Source organism: Danio aesculapii, chromosome 11, assembly GCF_903798145.1.
Source record: "Danio aesculapii chromosome 11, fDanAes4.1, whole genome shotgun sequence".
Classification (NCBI taxonomy): domain Eukaryota; kingdom Metazoa; phylum Chordata; class Actinopteri; order Cypriniformes; family Danionidae; genus Danio; species Danio aesculapii.
Genome location: NC_079445.1, coordinates 43,990,507 through 44,017,916, shown reverse-complemented (window position 1 = coordinate 44,017,916; position 27,410 = coordinate 43,990,507). Strand labels below are relative to the sequence as shown.

The 27,410-nt window shown below is 37.6% G+C and overlaps 1 protein-coding gene across 1 annotated transcript in view; it reads left to right on the top strand.

The window, feature by feature from the left end:
- The window catches only part of eml6 (EMAP like 6), a 137,557-nt gene that overhangs the window by 12,380 nt on the left and 97,767 nt on the right, over positions 1–27,410 (top strand). Inside the window, exons 3-4 of the mRNA XM_056467686.1 lie at positions 23,263–23,422; positions 26,085–26,183. Coding sequence (XP_056323661.1) covers positions 23,263–23,422; positions 26,085–26,183 — 259 coding nt within the window. The remainder of the gene's footprint in view (positions 1–23,262; positions 23,423–26,084; positions 26,184–27,410) is intronic.

Below are 27,410 nucleotides of genomic sequence, written 5' to 3'. Positions count from 1 at the left end.
CCTGAGGGGGAACTTTGCTATTAAAAGTACTATGAAGAAACACATGATGCCAGTGGCGCAGAGGTATAAGTGTGCTTTTACTGCAGTCAGGAGCCAAATTTAATGAAGAGCGCTCTGGTTTGGCTGGTGTTTGATGCAACATTATTCAGGGTGTCACTAATGTTCACACACTGCAAATAATGTGTTTCTTACTAGTTTTTGTCTTGTTTCCAGTCCAAATATTGGAAAATTCATAAATCAAGAAGCATTTTCTAGACAGAGCAAAAAAAATTGTCTTTTTTTATGAAATAATAAGTTAAAATGAAATGAGTTTTACTTTAAAACAAGCTAAATAATCTGCCAATGGTTTAAACAAAATATTTTTTCACTATTATATATGGTTATTTTGCACACCTCATTGGCAGGGTTTATGTTTCTATGCCCTCCAAAAAAGTGCCAGAAAATATATTTGTTGTGTCTCAAATGACACACTAATGCACTTATACACTCAACCATGAGGTGTAGAGTTTAGCGTTGTCCCAATTGGAACACTAATGTTTGTTTACTCTATGGAAATTCAAACCGTTTCCTGGGTTTAACGGTTATGAATTAGGGAAATAAATGACCAAACTAAAGCGGAACGGTGGCTCAGTGGTTATCACAGCATGAAGGTTGCTGGTTTGAGTCCCAGCTGGGCCAGTTGGCATTTCTGTGTGGAGTTTGCATGTTCTCCCTGTGTTGGCGTGGGTTTCCTCCGGGTGCTTCGGTTTCCCCCACAGTCCAAACACATACGTTGTAGGTGAATTGAATAAACTAAATTGGCCATAGTGTGTGTGTGTGTGACTGTAAGTGTGTTGGGTGTTTCCCAGTACTGGGTTGCGGCTAGAAGGGCATCAGACCCTAAAAATTATGCTGAAAGAGTTGGTGGTTCATTCATAAAATAAGGGACTAAGCTGAAGGAAAATGAATGAATGAATGACCAAACTACCTATCAAGAGGACAATCATATTCACCAACAGGAGGCAGACTAATCACTTGCACAGCAGAATTTTGCTTTCACTTCGAAAATTCATTCATTCATTAAGTTTCCTTCGGCTTATTCCCTTGTTTATAAGGGTTTGCCACAGCGGAATGAACCCCCAACTATTCAAGCATATGTTTTGCACAGTGGATGCCCTTCCAGCCGCAACCCAGTACTGGGAAACACCCATACATTTCATTCACACACACACAAGAGAAAAGCTTGGTTATGGATGTGACAGATGTGAAATCGGCACTTGTGTGACTTTGGTAAATCAAATATAATTTAGGGATGCTCTGATCGATCGTATATGCAGTCAAAACTCCAGCTTTTTGTTTCTTGTTGTACATATTGAAGGGCGAGTTTAAATTGCTATGAAAAGTCCTTCAGTGGCACTGTTTAGACTCAATCCTACAAATGTATCGCTATCATCTTTGCAGTCAAATGTATTAGCCTTTTGCTCAATAATTGCTAAAAGAATTGACCTATTGAACTGGAAAAAACCTTCTCCGCCAAACTACTTTCATTGGATGTATGACCTGTTACAGTTCATTCAAATAGAAAAAATTAGATATACAATCAATGGCAAAACAGAGGATTTCTATACAGCTTGGCAACCTTTACTGTTGTATTTTTAAAAAATAGCTTTATATATCCCGTCTTGCATATTTAACCCTGTCAGTATGTCTTTTTTCTTCTCCCCCCCCCCCCCCCCCCCCCCCCCCCTCTTGCTTTTAAATGATACAAACTTATCTGAGTGTGTATTAGGAAAAGAAATTGCGTGATATTTTACATTTAACAGTAATGGCCTACTTGAGTGTCATTTATTAATTTATTATTATGAATATTTTCTTTTATTTTTCTCTTTTTTTATGGTTTGGTTTGTTTGTTCCTTTTTTGTTGTTGTTGTTTTTGTTTACTTTATTTCCATCTCAATATAGTTCAGAGAGTAAGGAATGTGTTTAATTACCACTCAGTATTTCTCTCCTCAACATTGTGAAAATAATATGTTGTGGTTTTTCTTTCTCTCATTTGTAGTACCTCTCTGATTAAGAATTGTTAATAAAAAGAGTTAAACTAAATTGCTATGAAAATACTACAAATAATAGGCATAAAAATTATTATTCTGTTCCAACCAATGGTATTGTCCCAATAGTGTAAGAATAGTAGAAAGCAGTTTGGGTTACTTAAGTGACTTTACTGGCCATTGTTCTTCTCAATATGTTTAACAATTTACTTTAACAAGTTCAATTCAACTAGCAGTAAAAGTTTACTAATGTAAATAGTTTTTATGCAAATATTCATAGGCATATGAGGAAAATCTATTAAATGAGACCATTTGAATCGAATATTAGCAAATTGATCATATTTGTTACACCACCGCATAATGTGTAAGCCATGGAGAAGTGTTTGTACAACACAATACAAGTGGAATAATAATCAAACGACTCTTGAATATTTGCAAAAATAGAGCACTTACGGACATATCCTTTAACGTTTAAATCAGCCACAGACTTAAAACGCATGTGTGTTACTCTCGTCCGTGCACTGAGAGAAAATGAAAGTAAAACTAATTGATTGCAGTACTTTAAATGTCAACTAGGTGGCAGGCCAAAACCACAAGTGGCTGGACGCAACTGCGCAACAATGATCGTGGTTCAAATATATATGTTTTGATGGGCTAAATCTTGTTATATGTTTGACGTCAGTTGCGGAAGGAGGAGGAGGGCGAGCCTACAATTTGAGACCCCTGGTTTACACACTGAGGCAGCGCTACAACAAGTGAGAAGAGAAATGATTCCTCATGCCTCATTTAAACTAGCAGCGACTATTTAGCTGCCTGTCGCTCTGGGTGGCGACCTGCTGCGAACGCAGCTCTGTGTAGGTCTATACAGCACGAATGCAACCAGCCTCTGAGTGAGCTGAGAGAGGATCACCTGAGCTCTGCTGGTGCTCCTATTGGCTGTCGCTCAAGAAAGTCGCTCTTCATTTGCATAAAGTTGAAGGATTCTCAATTTATCGTGCTGCTCGACTTGCCCACCTGGTCGCCAAAGGTCGATGTCGCTCTCGTAGAGGGAGGTCGCCGGAAGTCGCTCACTCTCTGTTGAAATGAACAGTCGCTTTGACGCTGCAAGTCGCTCGTAGTGTGAATGAGGCTTGAGTGATCGATGCGCTCCCAACACAGCAGCTAAAATATATACAGATGTGGTGCGACCTCTGTTTAAACAGTTTATTAGCACGACTCCCGCGAGTGATGCTCTCTATGTTGCAACCATTGTATATCCAGTGTTTCGAGCTGCTGTGACTAGTGTCTCATCCAAGCGTATGACCTCTGCTGGAAGCTCCGCGAGTCTCCCACCTATTCATAGCTGCTCCGTGAGATTGCTACGAAAGTGGATGAGCAAGAGAACACATCGCGAGAGGCAGAAAAGACAGTGGGGTCCTGATGATCTTCTCTGCAGTCCTCACCACTCTCTGCAGATGTTTGCGGTCTTTAACAGTAGCGTTGCCACACCACACAGTAATACAGCTGGTCAGGATGCTCTCAGCCACACAGCTGTGGAAGTTGCTGAGGATCTTAGATGACAGACCAAGTTTCCTCAGCTTCCTTAAGCAGTACAGCCGCTGTTGTGCTTTCTTGACCAGCTGGGTGGTGTTCAGTGTCCAGGTGAGGTCCTCACTGATGTGGACCCCCAGGTATTTAAAACTGCTCACTCTTTACACTTGATGAGTTCCCCTCTCCTTCCTCATGTCCACTAGTAGTAACTTAGTAAAGAAGTCAGATATTTATAGGTGTGCATTTTAACTTCTTCAAGCTTTTTCTTCAGTGAGACATGTTAAATGAGTACTCCATCATTTGTAATGGTTCTAAATTGTATTGTCAATCATTTACAAATCTGTTTCATCTGTTTTGTTCTGTAAAGCTGCTTCTGACCATGACATGTCCACACTAAATGTTTATAAGATGTGTTAAAGGAGCTGTCTGTAAGTTTTTGACTCTTCTAAAGCATAAAAATACCATAATATGTTTGCAGATATTTAGAAACATGCTCAGTGAACACTCTTGTTTATCTGAAAACAATGCTGAAGTCAGATATTCTGCTTTGAAAATGTGTTTTCCATCTGTCTTTGTTTTGGTCATTTTAACCTGCCCAATGCCAGTTTAGTCAATTATATTTCAGCACCCCGGGTTGCCTTTGTGGAAAACCGTGTAGTTCAGTCATTCATCCAGAAAGGCTCTGAAAGCATGCGTCTGTGAACAAAATGCGACCTCCGGTGGACATTAGCAGACTCTGAAATCAGACGCAGATTCAGAGTTCCACATGAGGTTATTAATTAGCAAATAATATAAATATTCTGAACGTAAACATTAGATGAGCAGGTTACATTATAACCGCGTGTCCTAACAACACGCTTCGTGACGAGATACGCAGTGATGAGCAATTTGGCTGTTTGCATCAGACGAAACACGACAGACATTTAAATACAGCCATTTAGAAGCACAGAATATGCACTCACTCACCAAATGCTAAGGTTTATAATCTATTTAATACATATTAACCCTCTTTAACATTATTAAATGCTGAATCACTGATATGTGTTTAGTTCTAAAGTTCAATCTCAAATGGTTTATTTTCCAGATCTGAGGTGAACTATCTGCTGCTGCTTTCAGTATATGACAATAAACATCATGTAAAATGGCATTCAAACTCACATTATTAGCATTTAACACTGAATAAAGCACATGAGGTGTATTTGAGGTGATCATTGTCAGTTTTCTGTTGTTCACCTGTGAGAAATAGCCGTTTCTAATATATCAATTCGAGGTGTTGGTTAGGACAAAAACTCCTTTTAATATGGAGAATATTCCTTCTATCGGGTGCCGTTGCTTTTATTTAGACCACGGTTTAAATCACTCGCCACTCGCGATTCAAATCTGGAAACCTGCACTTGCGTTTGTTTTGAAACAGAAGTGCAATACCTAGTTCAACCACTGGCTGTCAAACTTACATACTGCACCTTTAAAGGATTAAATGCAACATTATTTATTCTCTTAGGTAAGGCTAGATCTCCACTCTCAAGCATCACACTTCAAGGGAAAATGTGCTTTATGCATTATTTTTTTCATGGGAAGGTTGACATTTGCATGGAATTGGTCATATGTAATTTAATTTTCTATTGTCTATAGTCTATTGAGCAGTCTTTGAGATTTCAGGATTCCCCCATTCATTTAGATAGGGCTTTGGTCTTTGGATGAGTTGCCTGAGGGCGTTGTAAATAATATGGCCGCAGAGTGAACTGCCTTTCCTTGAAAGGGACTTTGGTGCGGGGTCAGTGCTATCAGTGTGAATCTGACCCCAAACACAGTGAGATTAGCTCAACGTTTGAGCTCTTAACAGGGGCAGACGCTCGCTGGATTTACTGTAAGCTCCAATTGCACACGTCTCATCCTGAGCTCGACTCGCGCTCATTTGCCTGTTCTTGTTTCCAGCCTGAAATGTCATGTCAGGGTTTTGGGATGTGCATGATTTTCCGAGCTCATTATGAGTAAAACAATCCGAGTGCTGGATTCATTAAAGCTCTGGTTGGAGATGCGTTCATAATTGCATTATTCTAATGAGCAGACCCTGCTTTTTTCCCTTTGGTTTTTAATAGCAGCAGATTTATTTTGAGTACAAATGGAAATTTGAATGACGCCATGGGAATTGTTGTATTTTAGACACTAATTAAAGTGTTGATGAATTTTCTTTATTAATTTGTGACTTGGTAGTAATGGTGACATTGACTGTTCTGAGATGCTTAATCAGGGTTGAATGAATATCTACACTACCTGACAAAAGTCTTGTTGTGGATCTCAGTTGTAAGAGCAACAAATAATAACTTGGCTTCTAGTCGATCAATTGGAAAAGTGGCAGAAGGTCGATTTTTCTGCTGAATCATCTGTTGATCTGCATCCCAATCATCACAAATACTGCAGAAGACCTACTGGAACCCACATGGACCCGAGATTCTCAGGGAAATCAGTCAAGTTTGGTGAAGGAAAAATCATGGTTTGGGGTTACATTCAGTATGGCGGTGTGCGAGAGATCTGCAACATCAACAGCCTGAGGTATCAAGACATTTGTGCTGCCCATTACATTACAAACCACAGGAGAGGGCAAATTCTCCAGCAGGATAGCGCTCCTTCTCATACTTCAGCCTCCACATCAAAGCTCCTGAAAGCAAAGAAGGTCAAGGTGCTCCAGGATTGGCCAGCCCAGTCACCAGACATGAACATTGTTGAGCATGTCTGTGGTAAGATGAATTGAAGGAGGCATTGAAGATGAACACAAAGACTCTTGATGAACTCTGGGAGTCCTGCAGGAACGCTTTCTTTGCCATTCCAGATGACTTTATTAATCAGTGATTTGAGTCATTGCAGAGATGTATGGATGCAGTCCTCCAAGCTCATGATGGAGTCAGACACAATATTCATTCTGTTTCCACTGCAGCATGAGCACATATTCTATACTGGACATTATTGAAGGTTCAGTGATGAGACTTTAGTCTAAGCAGAGTCAGATCTCACTGTCCTAATGAAATCATTCATAATCAAGGCATGATCAGATTTTATTGTGCTCAAATCAGCGTAATCTAGAGGCCTTTACCTTTAAATAAGCCACTTCTGATACCAAATGATCAACTAGAAGTCAAGTCATTATTTGTTTTCCTAAAACTTGGATAGGTGACAAGACTTTAGTCAGGTGGTGTATTGCTATATATATATATATATATATATATATATATATATATATATATATAATTTAGATTGACTGTGATGATCAAGTATTTTGTGGTGAATCTGCATAAATTATAATAAATTATCAAGCAAAAATAAATAAATAAACAGTGCTTTACGGTTTTCTGGGGAGTCTAGTGGTATTCATGAACAGAAATTAAACAGTCAAATATAAAATAGCATGGTTATTGTAGAGTAGTTATAGCATAATAACATTTAATAATATCTTTTAAACTTTAATAAACAATTCAATCCTGCGATGTGACAAACATTGCGATATATATGCTCAAACAATATAATGTTCAGCCCTATTACTTGTAAAATTAACAGTAAATTAAACAACACTAAATTAATAATAACAGTTATATAATAATTATACATTATAAATACACATTGAAATTCAAATGAAATGGTGACCTATCAAGAACAGTTTTGGGGCAAAAATGAGAAATATATGCTATAAGCAGAATAAATTGCTCAATACTTTTATATATTTAAATTTTTAAGTTAATTTAATTTTAAATATTTTAAAATCTTTATTATAAAATGTATAAAAATATAAACAAATTTTTATGATAAAAATATGATACAATTATTCATATATTTATTTAATAATTTACTTTCCCAGAGATGGGTTGCAGCTGGAAGGGCATCCGCTGCGTACAACGTGCTGGATAAGTTGGCGGTTCATTCTGTGGCGACCCCAGATTAATAAAGGGACTAAGCCAAAAAGAAAATGAAAGAATGAATTAATAATTTACTAATTAATTTCCTTTTATATAGTGACATTATTATTTATGTCTATTTATTTTTAACATTGTCCCTGGAAACAGTTTTTTAAACCCAAATGATTTAATCCTAAAATGAATTGTTCATAATAATAACTATTAAATAATAAATATTCTATTGATGCTGTATTTCTGTGTTTTAATTAAAAAAATTCTAATAATTTGATTAAAATAATTGAGAATGATCTGTGGTCAGATATGTCTCGTATATATCTGATTATTTCTTGAGTGTTTCTCTTCAGCATGGTATCAGAAAGCTTTGCCTGGTTGCGGCTCTCGGGCAGCTGGAAATATTCCCGGTGTTTCCAAACACACTCCGTCACGATGAGCCACTTCACTGCACAAAGACTCCAGCACATCTGCGGAGAAACACACACACACACACACACATTCAAACACATCCACATGCTCACACACACATATGCACGTGCATACATGCACACACTTTCACAAGCACACACATCTACGTGCACACACACATACAGAAATGCATTCACACACGCTCTCACACATTCACATAGAGACATGCATGCATTCACACACACATTTGCAGATAAACACTCACACACTAAGACGCACCTACACTCATACATACACAAAACTCACTGCACACACACGTATACACACATTCACACCTAAACAAGCACACACGTACACACACACATGCATGATCAAACACATGTAAACACTAACACACACTTACTGTACACTCATACACACAAAACACTCACACACACACATACTCACATGTGAGTACTCTACATAGACAGGCATGTGCACACATACACACACACACACACACACACACACACGCTAGAATACATTTACACACTAACACATGTACTGTACACTCATACAGGCACAAAAACTGTTATGCGCACAAACACACACACACATAAACACATAAACAAGCACACGCACACACACACACACACACACACACATGCATGATCAAACACATGTAAACACTTAACACACACCTACTGTACACTCATACACACAAAACACTCACACACACACATACTCACATGTGAGTACTCTACATAGACAGGCATGTGCACACACACACACACACACACACACACACACACACACACACACACTAGAATACATTTACACAATAACACACTTACTGTACACTCATACAGGCACAAAATCTGTTATGCGCACACACACATATAAACACATAAACAAGCACATACATATGCACTTGCATTCTCACACACACACACACATGCATGATCAAACACATGTAAACACTAAAACACTTAATGTACACACAAAACACTCACACACACAGTCATACACACACATCTCATATGCACAGGAATTCACATATTTACATGAGTACTCTACATACTCACACAGACACATGCACACAAACAGTACACACACACTAGAACATATCTACACACTAACACACTTACTGTACGCTCATACACACACAAAACTCACATGTATGCACAGATATACAGTCACACACACACTTATACACAGTCATTCACACAGACACGTGCACGCGCACACACACACACACTCTGGCATGGTGGTCTTCCGCTCTTGATTTTGCTTTCAGCTTTCTCCCTTCAGGCCTACAGTCACTGGTGTTCATTTGACTGCAGATTTTCCCACAATCCCTCAGCTGTTCACTGACTCACAGCGGTTAAACAGCCACAGGCGTCCTGACACACATGACCATCCACATACACACACACTGATTGGCTGAAACTCGCTGCACGTTTCAATGACAAATTATAATTCAAATCAAAGAAATGAGGAAATGATGCTTATAAAATGAATCCGATTTCCCTCCAAATTCCCACAATGCAATTTAAAAAGTTATTTTTATTATAAATTTCATGATTTTTATTACATTTAATGTGTATAATTTTAGCATTAACAAACAGAATAGCAATGACTTTCCTGAAACCTATTAAAAATATGTTTTGGTGATTGAAATGATGCTAAAATAAAAAACTAAACTAAACAATGAACTAAAATTAAATATTTCAATAAATGTATTGCAAAATTACTGTTTTATTTAACATTGTATATTTAAATTCTTTCATTCATTCATTTTCTTTTCGGCTTAGTCCCTTTATTAATCTGGGGTCGCCACAACAGAATGAACCGCCAACTTATCCAGCATTTGTTTTATGTAGTGGATTTAGTTTACCCAATTCCCCTATAGCGCATGTGTTTGGACTGAGGGGGAAACCGGAGCACCTGGAGGAAACCCAGGACATGCAAACTCCACACAGAAATGCCAACTGGTCCTGCCGGGACTCGAACCAGCAACCTTCTTGCTGTGAGGCAACATCGCTACCCACTGCGCCACCACGTCACCCCTGTATATTTAAATATTGTATTAATAAATAGTATTTAATGAACCTAAATATTTTTAGTAGTGTTCTTAAAAAGTGGTTAAAAGCAAAACAGCAGTGTTTGCACAAATATTCTACTGTTAGTTTGTTGGATCATGTCGCCTTTGCTTTTGCTTTGCTCCAGTAATTTTATGCAAAGAATTATAATGCTGTGTATATGTTTTTATTATAGTTCCATTTTGTCAATTTGGTAAAGCCTCCTGTGGACAGGTGTTGAGAATTAGCAAGTTTGCTAAAACACTTTAACAAATGCATTTGGTTGTCCGGTGTAATTGTGATGTCCATGTCAAATAAAAAAAACTGAGCTAATGTGAAGCAACAACAGCTGTGTGTTATATTAATTTATAATAACAATCCTTAATCTGAACTGTGACAAATATACACTCATCTGCCACTTTTTTAGGTACACCTGTCCAACTGCTTGATAATGCAAATTACTAATCAGCCAATCACATGGCAGCAACTTAATGCATTAAGGCATGTAGACATGGTCAAGTCGATCTGCTGCAGTTCAAAGCGAGCATCAGAATGGGGAAGAAAGGGGATTTAAATGACTTTGAACATGGCATGGTTGTTGGTGCCAGGCGGGCTGGTCTGAGTATTTTAGAAACTGCTGATCTACTGGGTGTTTACAGAGAATGGTCAAAAAAAGAGAAAAAATACAGCGAGCGGCAATTCTGTGGGCGCAAATGCCTTGTTGATGCTAGAGGTCAGAGGAGAATGGCCAGACTGGTTCCAGCTGATAGAAAGGCAACAGTAACTCAAATAAGCACTTGTGTTACAACCGAGGTCTGCAGAAGAGCATCTCTGAACACACAACACGTCCAACCTTGAGGCGGATGGGCTAAAGCAGCAGAAGACCACACCGGGTGCCACTCCTGTCAGCTAAGAACAGGAAACTGAGGCTACAATTCACACAGGCTCACCAAAACTGGACAATAGAAGATTGGAGAAACGTTGCCTGGTCTGATGAGTCTCCATTTCTGCTGCCACATTCAGATGGTCGGGTCAGAATTTGGCATCAATAACATGAAAGCATGGATCCATCCTGCCTTGTATCAACGATTCAGGCTGGTGGTGGTGGTGTAATGGTGTGGGGGGTATTTTCTTGGCACACTTTTGGCCCATTAATATCAATTGAGCATCGTGTCAACACCACAGCCTACCTGAGTATTGTTGCTGACCATGTCCATCCCTTTATGACCACAGTGTCTCCATCTTCTGATGGCTACTTCCAGCAGGATAACGCACCATTTCATAAAGCGGGAATCATCTCAGACTGGTTTCTTGAACATGACATTGAGTTCACTGTACTCAAATGGCCTCCACAGTCACCAGAGCTCAATCCAATAGAGCACCTTTGGGATGTGATGGAACGGGAGATGTGCATGATGGATGTGCAGCCGACAAATCTGCAGCAACTGTGTGATGCTATCATGTTAATATGGAGCAAAATCTCTGAGGAATATTTCCAGTACCTTGTTGAATGTCTGACATGAAGGATTAAGGCAGTTCTGAAGGCAAAAAGGGATCCAACCCGGTACTAGTAAGGTGTACCTAATAAAGTGGCCGGTGAGTTTATAAGTTGATGATAGTTAATGCGTTAACTTAGGGAAACTGATGTGTCGTGTAATCAAAAATGTGGGAAGACTAGAAATACATTTAAGCTGAAATGCTTAAATTGCTCGAATTAAAATGAAACGCTATATAGAAATAAATATAAAATATAACCCAAATCTAAAGTAAAAGCTAATTCAGAATATTCATGATATATCAGATAAACCACTTTAAACTCTTCAGTGGAAAGCATGGCCTTGGCAGCAACATACAGTGAATGTGTTATTGATTCATTAAAGCTGTATAGAGATGTGGATTGAAGTCAGTGTTGTTCAGGGTCAGTGTTTCTGTGTCTCTCACTCAGAGAATGATGTTTTCTCTTCATCACTCGTTCCTTTTCTAACAATCTTATCTTATTTTTTCAGCCTTGACTGTATTGTTCTTGGTTGTCATAGGTGTTCAATGTTGTTGCTATGGTGATTGGACTGTACCAGTTGTTTGTTAGGGCTTTCTGGGTTTAGAATTGCACATACAGCATAAGCTTAACACTTAGTTGTAAGGATTTGTTTTAACGTCTGAGATTTAATGTCTCTTATTAGCCCTCCTGAATTATTAGCCCCCCTGTTTATTTTTTTCCCCAGTTTCTGTTTAACAGAGATTTTTTCAACATTTCTAAACATAATAGTTTTAATAACTCATTTCTAATAACTGATTTATTTATCTTAGCCGTGATGACAGCACGTAATATTACACTGGATATTCTTCAAGACACTAGTATTCAGCTTAAAGTGATATTTAAAGGCTGCACGATATTTGAAAAATATGACATTGACAAATTTAGTTTTTTACTGCGATATATATTATGATATGAATAAAATTTCACTGGAGTGAAATTATTTTCTTGGGTGTTTAATGAAAAAGAAAGAATAGTTAAACAGACCCAACTCCGAGGGCTTCCTGAAAGATATTTGTTGTGTGTTTCAGTGGTGTAAAGCAGTGGTTCTCAAACTTTTAAACCCGCGACCCATATTGTAAGATCGTCAAGAACTCGCCACCCCCCACTACCAAAGCATATACAAACAATAAAAATAGCTTTTTTTTAAGCTGTTCACAATATTTTAACTATATTTACTGTACATTACAGGGCTCTAAATTAACATTTTTGCTTGGTAACACTGGTGCTTCTAACTTTAAAAATGTAGGCGCACCAGCCATAATTTAGTGGCTCCCACCAATTATCGCACTGTTACTACAAGTTTTATAAACAGATTTATTGCATTTGAAATCAACACTAATCAAAACTAACAAGCAAAATATATATATATATGCATGCGTGAGGAAAATATGTCTCAATGAAATCCCTTTATCACAAGAAAATACATTTTTATAACATAATTGAGTGACCAAAAGATACACGGACGGATATCTCACAGACTTTGCAGTGAATGCTAGTTATTTTCATAGCAGACTTGAAGCCAATGGAAGTCTTATCCACTCTTCAATAAGTATAGCTAGTGGATTAACATTCACCACAAGATCAGTAATCAGATGTGCCAATATTTGAAGCTTTAGGTGTTTCTAAGACAAAATCTGTCAGTGTTGTTTTCATTCTCTCGTCTTCAGCGCTTTACATTTTCGCGGTTGTAGCTCCTGTCATCTGAAGACAGGAGGCGTTGACTGAGTGATTGACAGCTGATTTTAACCAATCATTCGTGTTCAGTTCTTAGAGCAGTGGGCCAATAAGAAGAGCGCGAAGGTGGGGCAAGCGTTGAAGGCTTTGTTTACTGCGGCAAGTTGACATGACAACAGTTTTAAACTGTTCCTGAGCGCTGCGTTCCAAGTACAAAGATGCATTCTGCCCGAATGTGTCCTAAATACTTTATAAATCAGTAATATCTTTTCAAAAATCTGAAAATATTAGCTTTCACTTCTAATACTGAAAAATATTTATTATAATCACTGAAAATCACTGAAGAGTGGAGAACATGAGACTGATTCCTGTGACGCTCCAGAGACAGACGAGTCTTTGCTGAGGCCAGCTTCCAGCCTCCGCCACTGAGACTGCAGCTCTGCACAAGACGTTTGGCCAACGGAGAAATTAAAATGGTCGTGCCCAACTGAGTCTGGTTTCTCTCAAGGTTTTTTTTTCTTCACTTCCGCCTTTAGTGAAGTTTTTTTTCCCTCTCCGCTGTCGCCACTGGCTTGCATGGTTCAGGATCTGTAGAGCTGCGCATTGTTGGATTTGCTCTTCAGTATTTGGACTCTCAGTAGTGATTATTAAACCACACTGAACTGAGCTAAACTGAACTGAACTTGAACACTACAAACTGAACTACACTGTTCCTATTTACTGTGACCTTTTATGTGAAGCTGCTTTGACACAATCTACATTGTATAAGCGCTATACAAATAAAGGGGAATTGAATTGAATTGAAAATTACAAAATTTTTAAATCACTCTCGCGACCCCTTGAAATTATTCTGCGACCCCCAGTTTGAGAACCACTGGTGTAAAGTAATGACTTACACATACTCAAATGACTGTAATTGAGTAGTTTTTCTCAGAAATTGTAATTTTACTAAGTAGTTTTATAAATGTGAACTTTTCCTTTCCCTTGAGTACATTTTTAGTGCTGTATCTCTACTTTTACTCCACTATTTTCCTCCAACCTGTAACGTCCACTACTATGTGTATGTATCACATTATGTATGTGTGTTGCCCTTTAAGAGCTGCACCACAACCCCCCAGCGTGTGCGCTGCGGAGTCAGTCTGCGTGTGTGAGGAGAGGGAGAAAGGAGTGTGTGCGCTGCTCTTCCCCCCAAAATGCTCTACTTTTACATATTGTTTACTTTTATTTGTGTTTTGAATTGTAATTCTTGTGACGCTGAAGGAGGCTGACTATAAAGGTTTGAGTCTGAAATGATTTTATAGTCTCGAAGCTCTTTTTTTCATTGGCTATCCGGCGCAATGCGTCACAAACCTGCAGTGACTACTTTAATTTTTCTTGTCTATGGGGATTAGAAAAACCAGTCCTGTGATTCCTGTCCAATCAAATCACACGTAGAACTAAAGAAGGTAAATCGCATCATAATGAACTACCTCAAGACATGGGCGATTCATAATTGCAGCAAACCGTTCGGAAGCCTTAAAAGTGTCCAAGATGTCCAAAATCTTTACACGCATTGACCCAGAGTCTATTTAGATGCATGTCACTGATGAGAAGATGACGGATGTTTACTGTATGATAACCGAAACACCTCGCAGGCAAAATATATCAACATGACGTCAGATTGACTTACCCCAACATCATGGGGACGTTGCAGTTTGTTTGGAAATGAAAATCGGTTTGATGTCAGAACCCAACATCAATGTCCAACCTAAAATCAACCAAATATCAACGCCTAATGATGGTACAGCTTGACGTTACCACTATGACGTCTATCAGATGATGGATTTTGGTTGCCATACCTGACGAATAAATGTCAATATGATAAGATGTTGGCTCGACGTTGGTTTTTGGTCACTTTCTAACATAACATAAAATCAACCAAATATCAACGTAATTTGATGTTGTTATTGGACATCAAAATAACATTGTCCTTAGATGCTGACTAGACATTGAATTTTGGTCACCTGACATCACAACCTAAATCTAACCTGATATTAACGTCTAATGATGTTACAGCTTGTGGTTGTGTGGACGTTACCACTATGACGTCTGTCAGATGATGGATTCTGGTTGCCATACCTGACGAATAAAAGTCAGTATTTGACGTCAATATGATAAGATGTTGGCTCGACGTTGGTTTTTGGTCACTTTCTAACATAACATAAAATCAACCAAATATCAACGTAATTTGATGTTGTTATTGGACATCAAAATAACATTGTCCTTAGATGCTGACTAGACATTGAATTTTGGTCACCTGACATCACAACCTAAATCTAACCTAATATTAACGTCTAATGATGTTACAGCTTGTGGTTGTGTGGACGTTACCACTATGACGTCTTTTAGATGATGGATTTTGGTTGCCATACCTGACGAATAAATGTCAGTATTTGACGTCAATATGATAAGATGTTGGCTCGACGTTGGTTTTTGGTCACTTTCTAACACAACCTAAAATCAACCAAATATCAACGTAATTTGATGTTGTTATTGGACATCAAAATAACATTGTTCTTAGATGCTGACTAGACATTGAATTTTGGTCACCTGACATCACAAGCTAAATCTAACCTAATATTAACGTCTTATGACGTTGTGTGCCTGCTGGGCAATAACTAAATGCACTACAGAATGTTACGTTTACACACATCCACAAGTTACATGTAAATGCATGAGCATTTTTACAGCGTAATACTCACTACTCTTGAGTACTTTTGAAAGGGCTACTTTTTGCTCATACTTTGAGTAATATTCACACCAGATACTTTTACTCTACTTGCACTACATTTTTAGGCAAGTAATGGTACTACTTACTGAAGTATGATTTTTCAGTGTGTTTTATGTTACGTCATTTTACCAGGGTTGTAACAACTTAAATAGCTTTATTTGGAAAGATTTGATTAATTTAGATTGACTGACTGGGTTGATCAAGTCTATTTTTATGCATCTGCATAAAGCAGGGATGGGCAAACTCGATCCTGGAGGGCCGGTGTCCCTGCATAGTTTTGCACCAACCCTAATCAAACACACCTGCTTGTAGCTTTCTAGTGATCTTGAAGACACTAATTAGGGTGTTCAGGTGTGTTTGATTAGTGTTGGAGCAAAACTATTCAGGGACACCGGCCCTCCAGGATCAAGTTTGCCCATGCCTGGCATAAAGTATAATAAATTATACGCACTGGTTGCCTGTGTCCCTTTTAAAGTTCTTCTCTTGGTTTATAAATCACTAACTGGTGTGGCTCCTGCTTACCTGTCAGACCTGTTGACTGAACACCAGCCTGGTCGGTCTCTTTGGTCATCAAACCAGAGACTATTATGCAGGGGTGACCGTGCTTTTGCAGTAGCTGGTTCTACATTGTGGAATGCTCTGCCCCTCTGTATTAGATCTAGATCGTCTCTGTTTTTAAAGCTAGGTTGAAAACTTACCTTTTTAATTTGGCATTAAATCAGTGAGAATTGTTTGTTTTAGCTATAATTTTATATCTTTCTCTTTGTGATTTGTATTGTGCAGCACATTGGTCAACCTTTGGTTGTGTTTAATAGTGATATATAAATAAAACTGACATAAAATAAAATAAAATTGACAAATTACAAGCAAAATAAACAAGAAATAAGCAGTGCTTTATGGTTTACTGGGGAAACCAACAGTAAACATATATGAACAATATGATAAGATGTTGGCTCCGTTGGTTTTTGGTCACTTTCTAACACAACATAAAATCAACCAAATATCAACGTAATTTGATGTTGTTATTGGACATCAAAATAACATTGTCCTTAGATGCTGACTAGACATTGAAAACCAACAGTAAACGTTAAAACTAACAAGTGTAAGTACATAATCAAATGTAAAATAACATGTGCGTCATTGTATAAATAACTGAACACATGTATGTTTAATAATATCTGTATCTCTAAATCTTTAATAAATAATCTAATCCTGCGATATGACTATTGAGGATACACACATTGCGAAAACGATGCTTAAACGATATATTGTTCAGCCCTAATTTGTTCTGCAGACAAACGAAAAACGAGTTGCTTAAGGGGGCTAATAATATTGAACATAACATGGTTTATTAAAAAATGAAAAACAAATAAAACCGAAATAAGACTTTCTCCAGAAGAAAAAATATTATAGGGAATACTGTGAGAAATTCCGTAGTCTGTTCAACATCATTTGGGAAATATTTGATAAAGAAATAAAAAATTCGGAGGGCTAATAATTTTATGTGTGTCTGTGTGTGTTTATGTAAAATATCGAGACACTAATAAAGAATTATGTTTGTGTGAACATTAAATATATTAAAATTAAAAGTATTTATAGAAATATAAATGGAGAGAGATGCAAAAACACATAGAAAAATAGAATATTCATTCATTCGTTTTCTTCTGGCTTAGTCCCTTATTTATCAGGGGTCACCACAGTGGAATGAACCGCCAACTCATACACTCATACACTATTAATTTCATCCAACCAGAGCACCCAGAGGAAACCCACGCCAACACGGAGATAACATGCAAACTCCACACAGAAATGCCAACTGAGCCAGCCCGGACTCGAACCAGCGACCTTCTTGCTGTGAGGCGACAGTGCTAACCACTGAGCCACCATGCCGCCCCATAAAAAAAATAGAATATTATATGTAAATACATATTTATAAATACAAAAATCCTAATGCAGTGCACATCAGAGATATTTTCTGTGTCATGATTGAATGAAGTGACTCTGCACACAGTAACTGGGTCATTTTTCATTTCATTTTTGACTTGAGTAAGAATCTGCATTTGCTCAGTTGATGTCTCTGCAGTCTAGGAGAAACAATTAAGATATTAAAGCGAGCTCATTAGTGATTTCTGCTTCCTGCGGGTGACACACACAGACACACACACACACACACACACACACACACACACACACACACACACACACACGCGGGTGATGGCAGCACATCTGTAGCTCATAATCGTGTTGGCACACACACAGCTGCTGGCTTGGGTTTCATGCCAGTGGACATGGAGAGACTCTGATCATCACACACGCACACAAACACGACACACACTACACAGTCTCACACACACACACTCTCTCTCTCTCTCTCTCTCTCTCTCTCTCTCTCTCTCTCTCTCTCTCTCTCTCTCTCTCTCTCTCTCTCTCTCTCTCTCTCTCTCTCTCTCTCTCTCTCAAATTCAGATTTTGAAATTTGAGCTTTATCGGCATCACTTGTCTGTATGTAATAAAACATACCAATATATATTAAACCAAAAAAGTGTGTATGTTTTTATATATATATATATATATATATATATATATATATATATATATATATATATTAGGGCTGCACTGTTAATCGAAAAGAGATTGTGATCTTGATTCAACCCTACACACGATCTTAATTCAGCTTTTCTGCGATTCAGCCAACTATATTTTCAATGCCAGGAGGGAAGCGTACAGGAGGTCACACCAGTCTTTACATTGTTTTATATACGTTGCTCAGCAACATGGACACCTCCAAATGGTGTTAAAAGTGTCACATACTGCATTTATAAGGTTTAAACCACCCAAAAATATCATTTCTGTCTTAATATAAAGATGTATGTGTGGCCACGAAATTACACTTGAGCTGACGCACTGTTTGTTTATTATCGAGGGAATAAAGTTGTTAATATCGTTCAGTTTGTTGCACATAGTGCTTGTTTCTCAGGAGCCGTTCAGGAAGTATGATTTGCATGTTTGCTTTTATTTCTCAAAGTGATGATGAGCCGCACTCGGCAGTGAAAGTGAAACCAAATATATCGCATTTTACAGTTATGATTACGACAAGCATTTGATATGTTTTTTTCTTTCATAGTGAACACAGATTGTTGTGCCTGAGAATAAATGTTTACTGGGTCAGTATAACTACTCTAGCTTATATAATATTGAAAATAATGCAAGAGGGAATCTGATAATGACAAATGTCTGATTTTTCCCGTGAATAAAATGGTCTAATAATGTTGTCAATGACAGATGACAAGCACATGTCTCAAACATAATAATTCAACTGCAGAATTATGAATAGTTGTATTCTGATGTCGTCACTTTACTGTGAATTTAGCATTTTAAGCAACAGTAGACCTGCACATAGGTCTAATATTATTGCAGTTTTACCATATATTCAAGAATAACAATAATAATAGCCTACTCATATTAGCCTATATATATATATATATATTATATTACTAATATATATAGGTTATAGATTAAAATATATATATTCGGCTGGGTCAGTTGGCATTTTTGTGTGGAGTTTGCATGTTCTCCTCGTGTTGCTCCAGTTTCCCCCACAACCAAGTACATGCGCTATAGGGGAATTGGATAAGCTAAGCATCCGCTGCATAAAACATATGCTGGAATAGTTGGTGGTTCATTCCGCTGTGGCGACCCCTGATTAATAAAGGGACTAAGTTGAAAAGAAAATGAATAAATGAATATATATATATATATATAATCTCTAACACACACACACACACACACACACACACACACACGCACACACACACACTTTTTCTCTCTTTAGGTGTGTGCAATCAGTGTTTGATCTGTGTTGAAAGTCTGCTCTCCTGCTGTCACTGATCTGATAAATATCACGCTTACTGTAAATCACACACACACACACACACACACACACTGCTGCTGCTGTTGGAATCACAACATCAGCAGCCATTGTCTTTAATAAAGCAATAAACCACCCTAGGCAATGCATTATATCAGCATAAAGAGAAACATCTCTCATCACCAGAGCAGAAACTGTGTTCATCAGCAGTCGTCACACTCTACTGTCTTCATCATCAATAAAGCTCTTTCACCTCAGTTCAGATTAATTATTCAACTTTATTAGCATGACTGTTTAGTTACAGTATTGCTAAAGCATTTTAACTACATATTAAAAATATGCAATATATTTATATCCTTAATGTAAAACAACATACAGTAAATGACAGGAAAAAGGAACAAAAGCAGACAATACCTATAAATCCAATGGAATAATTACAATTATAAACAGTGTAAATAAAACAATATATGAACAAGTTTACCACTAGTTATTCATTTTCAGTAGTTTTATTAGTGTTTTGTTTTCAAAGTTTGCTTTAAATACTTTAAAAATAAGTTAAATCTTTGTAGACAACAAATATATGTTCTGTATATAATTTGTTTTTAAAATGTGGGCAATAAGTTATAGATTCACTTTATTAAAAATGAACCGCCAACTTATCCAGCACGTTTTACACAGCGAATGCCCTTCCTGCTGCAACCCAGTACTGGGAAACACCCATACACTCTCATTCACACACATACACTGCGTACGGTTTACAGCCAATTTTATTTTTTTATTTAACTATAGGGGTGAGGCCGGGTAGGGGGCTCTACAAGACAATGTGCCCAGGGACAAAAGCAGACAATACCTCTAAAATTCAATGTAATAATTACAATTATAAACAGTTTTGTGTGTGTGCGTGTGTGTATATGTGTGTATGCGTGTATATATATTTATATATATATATATATATATATATATATATATATATATTTTTATATATATATATATATATATATATATATATATATATATATATATATATATATATATATATATATATATATATATATATATATATATATATATATACATACACAGTTGAAGTCAGAATTATTAGCCGCCCTTTTAATTTTTTTAAATCTTTTTTTAAGTATTTCCCAAATGATGTTTAAGAGAGCAAGGAAATTTTCACAGTATGTCTGATAATATTTTTTCTTCTGAAGAAAGTTTTATTTGTGTTCTTTCGGCTAGAATATAACAGTTTTTAATTTTGTAAAAGCCATTTTAAGGTCAAAATTATTAGCCCCTTTAAGCTATTTTTTTTTTCGATAGTCTACAGCAGTGTTTCCCAACCCTGTTCCTGGAGGCACACCAACAGTACACATTTTGGATGTCTCCCTTATCTGACCCATTAACTTCAGCTTTTGGAGTCTGTCTAATGTTCTGATGAGTTGATTCAGGTGTGTTTGATTAGGGAGAGGTTGAAAATGTGGACTGTTGGTGTGCCTTCAGGAACAGGGTTGGGAAACACTGGTCTACAGAACAAACTATCATTATACAATAACTCGCCTAATTACCCTAACCTGCCTAGTTAACCTAATTAACCTAGTTAAGCCTTTAAATGTCACTTTAAGCTGCATAGAAGTGTCTTGAAGAATATCAAGTCTAATATTATTTACTGTCATCATGACAAAGATAAAATAAATCAGTTATTAGAAATAAGTTATTAAAACTATTATGATTAGAAATGTGTTGAAGAAATCTTCTCTTTGTTAAACAGAAATTGGGGGAAAAAAGTTAACAGGGACCTAATAATTAAGGGAGGCTAATAATTCTGACTTTAACTGTGTGTGTCTCTATCGTCTCTATCTACACGGCATCTTTAGGAACAGTCATCCAGAAACATGGTTTTTCCTACCACTGCTATGCTGATGACACCCAGCTATACCTCTCTATTCACCCTGACGATCCCTCGGTTCCAGATCGCATTTCAGCCTGCCTGTCAGACATTTCACACTGGATGAAAGATCATCATCTTCAGCTTAACCTCGCGAAAACGGAAATGCTTGAAGTTTCTGCCAACCCGACTCTTCACCATAACTTTTCAATACAGATGGATGGAGCAACCATCACTGCATCCAAAATGGTAAAAAGCCTTGGAGTAACGATTGATGACCAACTAAACTTCTCTGAGCACATTTCTAGAACTGCTCGATCTTGCAGATTCACACTCTATAACATCAGAAAGGTCCGACCCTTCCTATCTGAACATGCAGCTCAACTCAATGTTCAAGCTCTTGTCCTCTCCAAACTGGACTATTGCAACTCTCTGCTAGCCGGGCTACCAGCTAGTTCTATCAAACCTCTTCAGCTGCTTCAGAACGCAGCAGCACGAGTGGTCTTTGATGAACCCAAAAGAGCACATGTCACTCCGCTACTCACCCGTTTGCACTGGCTGCCAGTTGCTGCTCGCATCAAATTCAAAGCTCTGATGTTTGCTTACAAAGCGACCTCTGGCTTTGCTCCTTCTTATCTGCTCTCACTTCTGCAGATTTATGTGCCCTCCAGAAACTTGCGTTCTGTGAATGAACGTCGCCTCGTGGTTCCATCCCAAAGAGGGAAGAAATCACTTTCCCGAACTCTCGCATTCAATCTGCCCAGTTGGTGGAATGAACTCCCTAACTACATCAGAACAGCCGAGTCACTTGCTGTCTTCAAGAAACGACTAAAAACTCAACTGTTTAGTCTCCACTTTCCTTCCTAATCTGCAACTGCCTCTCTGGCTATACCAACTTTACTCTCTCTCTCTCTCTCTCAAGGAAAAAAAAAAAAAAAAAAAAAAATTTTTTACTAATGCTTTGCTTCTTAGACTTTACACACCTGAAACTTGTCTATAGCACTTGTTCACTGCTGCTCTTATAGTTGTGTAAATTGCTTCCTTGTCCTCATTTGTAAGTCGCTTTGGATAAAAGCGTCTGATAAATGACTAAATGTAAATGTGTGTGTATATATATATATATATATATATATATATATATACAATATATACATTAGGCAAGCAGGTTATACACACACACACACACACACACACACACACACACATATATATATATATATATATAAAACCATATAAAAACATTTAGATCATTTACTTTAATCAGTACTATTGGAATGTGAAGACACTTTCAACCAGCACAACAAGACATGTTTCTGAAGACGATCACCTACTGCACCTTTAACAAAGATGAATAAATGTTTTGTTAATTGTCTTTTCATGTTAGTAAATGCACTAACATTAAATAATAGAACCTTATTATAAAGTGTTACCAAATAAATCAATAAATAATAAATTCAATAAAAACTTTGCTACATAAATTTTTCAGTGCTTTTTTTCTCTTCTGTTCAGATTTCTTTCAGTGTAACTCAAAGTATATATGTGTGTGTGTGTGTGTGTGTGTGTGTGTGTGTGTGTGTGCACGTGCTGTCCTATTGTTTTCTCAGTCTGGCTCTTCATCCGGATAAGATCCAGGTGGCCACCGGTCAGGTTGGGAAGGATCCGTATATCTGTGTTTGGGACTCGTACGCTCTGACCACAGTCTCCATCCTGAGGGACGTTCACACTCACGGGGTGGCCTGTCTGGCTTTCGATGCCGATGGACAGGTCAGAGTTGCACTAAATCACTGCATACTCACACATTCATACAGTTTTCTTCATCCTCATTAATAAGTGTACCCATAAGTCTCAAGAACTTGCATTTCAAGTATGACACTCATATTGCAAAAAATGAGTTGCAAATGCAACAGTGTCCACTAGGTGCTGGTTGTTCTACTTGTATGCTTCCTAATGGGCTTTATGCGACGCGAGTGTTTTTCAGCCAATGATAAACTGAAAACCAATAAAAAGTTAATGTGACTATTTTCAATTTTATTTGGTTCCTTTTACAGCATCGATGTTGTACTGTAATTAAAATCCAATCCGTTAAATAGACTTTAGCATTCATTTAGTTGTTTATGTGTAAAACAAGATGAAAAACGCTTTTATAAACACAATCGCCGACAGTAGCAGCAGGCGAGCGCTGAAACTCCAGTGAAAATACTGTGGTAAAATAAATGTCCATATTTTAAAGACAGAACAATGGAAGTTAATGTATTGCTTCTTGTTTAGTTTGAGACCCACTTTGTGAAGTTTATTTATAAACTAATTTTGAGAGGTTTATGTGCTTATGATTGACACGACTGGCCCCGAGTCAAGCTAATGTACGAACCACCAATCAGACGATTCCTAACTGCTTGGTATAAATAACCAAGCATCTTACCTTTTAGTCATCTTCATCTTGAAGAATCCCCCTTCCACCCCCTCTCCTCCTCTTTTGTCCTCTATAGGGCAGCACGGCGGCCAGTGTTGGGCAAGCTACTTGAAAAATGTAGTGAGCTAAGCTATTAACTACCCTACTTAAAATGTAGCTTAACTACACTAGAAGGTACCCACTGGGAAATGTAGCAAGCCAGGCTAAAAGCTACATGGCAAAATTTACATCTAAGCTATTTTTGCTATTTTTTTCTTTAAATCGAAGCAACTTAAATCCAAGTCAGTCATATCTTAGAGATCAATAAAACTGTCAATGAAACATCTGAGGCAGAATTCAGTTCAGTTATTTACTGTAAATAATATGCTGTACTAAACAGAAACACATTATAGTATATAACAGCTAAAACAAAAAATCCAATAAAAGCAGGTGTTATTCATTTAAAATACTGTAGTAATTTATAGTAAAGGGAAATAATTTTACATAAGCATTATGCATATTGTATATATATTTACAACTCTTCATTAATAAATTACACTATATAATGCAGTAATGCAGTACTTACTATAAATTACTAAAGTATTTTTTGAGCACAGCATCAGAGATTAAGTTATTGCATCATAACATGTACTTCTCGAGGTATGCTGATGGAAAATCCTGCTTCAGAAATAACTCCTCTCCCTCAGTCATCTTTCGATCGAGCAAGTTTCTCGTGTTAGCCTAATTTGTTTGGCGACGTCACCGACCAGAGGTGGCAGTAACGCACCAAAAAGTTGTCAATCACCGTAAAACAGGAAGAAGAAGAAATCATCATGCTCGCCATCATATAGATTTACTTTCATCAGCTAGACACCGGCCTCGCAGCTCTGTGAATGTCGGTGCCGTCACTTATTGACCCGCGATTGGTAAATGTAGCTTTGTAAACGCTACTGCGCTACTTGACTTTAGCTACAGTACTTTGACTAAAGCTATTTGACTTAGAAAGTAGCGACTCTACCGCTACGCTACTGAGAAATGTAGTTAAGCTAGTAGCATCACTACTTGTAGCAACGCTACTGCGCAACACTGCTTTTTGCGTCAACATGTTTTGTGATTGTATATACACTAGGATTTTCTGGGTGGATGTGGAAAATTTTCTTAGAAGGATAACAAATATTGTATTCAAGTTTTAAAAAATGATATTAGCATTTATTATGTCAACACATGCAAAAAAAATGACATTTCTAGTACAACTTTTAATATTATGAGAAAATTTCATATACATAAAAAAACGGACTGGATCAACGCCAAATTTAGTTCATTTCCTTCAAGAGATTAAGGACTACTGCAAACGTTTGGAGAACATTGTTAATAAAAAAGCGATGAAGACATGTAATATTCTTAAAGAATATAAGATTTTCAATGATTGAATGTTTTTTATATACATATATACACTCTGGCATGTATTTTTGTGCATAGTACTGTATAACTCTTTATTTGTTGTTAATAAAGAATAAAAAAAAAACAACACTGCTCTATGCTATTTGGGCTTATTAGAACCTAATTAGAATAAAAATCAAAAGTATTATCTTTTGATACGATGTACTTTTAGAGAAAAATGATGTCCATATATGTGGACTCGTGGTCCGAATTTACATAAAACACTTTTTCCTGAATTTGTTTATGCATATTTAACATATAATTTTTTTTTGTAACTTGCTTTGACTATCAGAGAGTAAAAACACATTTTTTTCTCATTTAGAAAAAAGAAGACATTTCATATGCTGCAAAACAGTTGCAGGATGACACTGTATGTCTGTAACAAAATATAAAACATTCAGAGTATTTTAAATAGCCACTTAAGAGCTTAAATTTGCTGTTCACGTATGTGGCCACTCAAGCCCTAGGAGGTTAGTACCTAGTACCTCTTTTTGACAAAATGACTGCCACTGCATAATTGTGACTATAAAACAGTGGTGGAATATGAGAAATACAGTCTGAGGTTTTGATTCCAAACTGTTTGTTTTGTCCTGTCAGCGCTTGGCTTCAGTGGGACTCGATGCCAAAAACACAGTGTGCGTTTGGGACTGGAAGAAAGGACGTGTCTTGGCCACTGCCACGGGACACTCTGATAGGGTAAGAACACACTGCTCTCTTATAGGCTGAGATAACACGCAGCTCTCTGATAAACTGAGACTAAAAACACTTCTCTCTGATAGGTTGGGATTCATACGCTATTCTCTAATACGTAAGGACAGAACACACTGCTCTCTGATAGGCTGAGACTGAGCACACTGTTCTCCGATAGGCTGAGCATGAACATACTCTTCGTTGATTGGCCGAGACAAAACAGTGCTCTCTGATAGGTTAAGACTGAAAACTAATAGGCTGAGATTATACACTGTTCTCTGATAGGTAAGATCTGAACACACTGCTCTCTGATAGGCTGAGACTGAACACAATACTCTCTGATAGGCTGAGACAGAACATACTCTTCTCTGATAGGCTGAGACTAAACACACTGCTCTCTGATAGGCTGAGACTGCACTTTAATAGGCTGAGACTGAAAACATTGTTCTCCGATAGGCTGAGGATGAACATACTCTTCGTTGATTGGCTGAGACAAAACAGTGCTCTCTGATAGGTTGAGACTGAAAACACTGTTCTCTAATAGGCTGAGATTATACACTGTTCTCTGATAGGTAAGGTCTGAACACACTGCTCTCTGATAGGTTGAGACTGAACACACTGCTCTCTGATAGGCTGAGACTGAACACACTGTTCTCTGATAGGCTGAGACTGAACGCACTGTTCTCTGATAGGCTGAGACTGAACGCACTGTTCTCTGATAGGCTGAGACTGAACGCACTGTTCTCTGATAGGCTGAGACTGAACGCACTGTTCTCTGATAGGCTGAGACTGAACACACTGCTCTCTGATAGGTTGAGACTGAACACACTGCTCTCTGATAGGCTGAGACTGAACACACTGTTCTCTGATAGGCTGAGACTGAACGCACTGTTCTCTGATAGGCTGAGACTGAACGCACTGTTATCTGATAGGCTGAGACTGAAAGCACTGTTCTCTGATAGGCTGAGACTGATCATACTCTTCTCTGACACCCTGAATAAACTCAAAGGTGTAATGTGGCGATAGTCCTGCAGGTGTCCTCATAACTTTGTCCGTTTACGATCCCGTAGGGCTTTAACGATTAATCTGAACATTCGCAGATCAACGACATGTTTCAAGTCCTTCTCAAGTGACGATGCTTTTAGGAGAACAGGTCGTAACAGTAACATCATTTATCAGGGCTTGAAATTGCAATTGTTTTGGTCGCATATTTGCCTGAAATTTGATCTATAC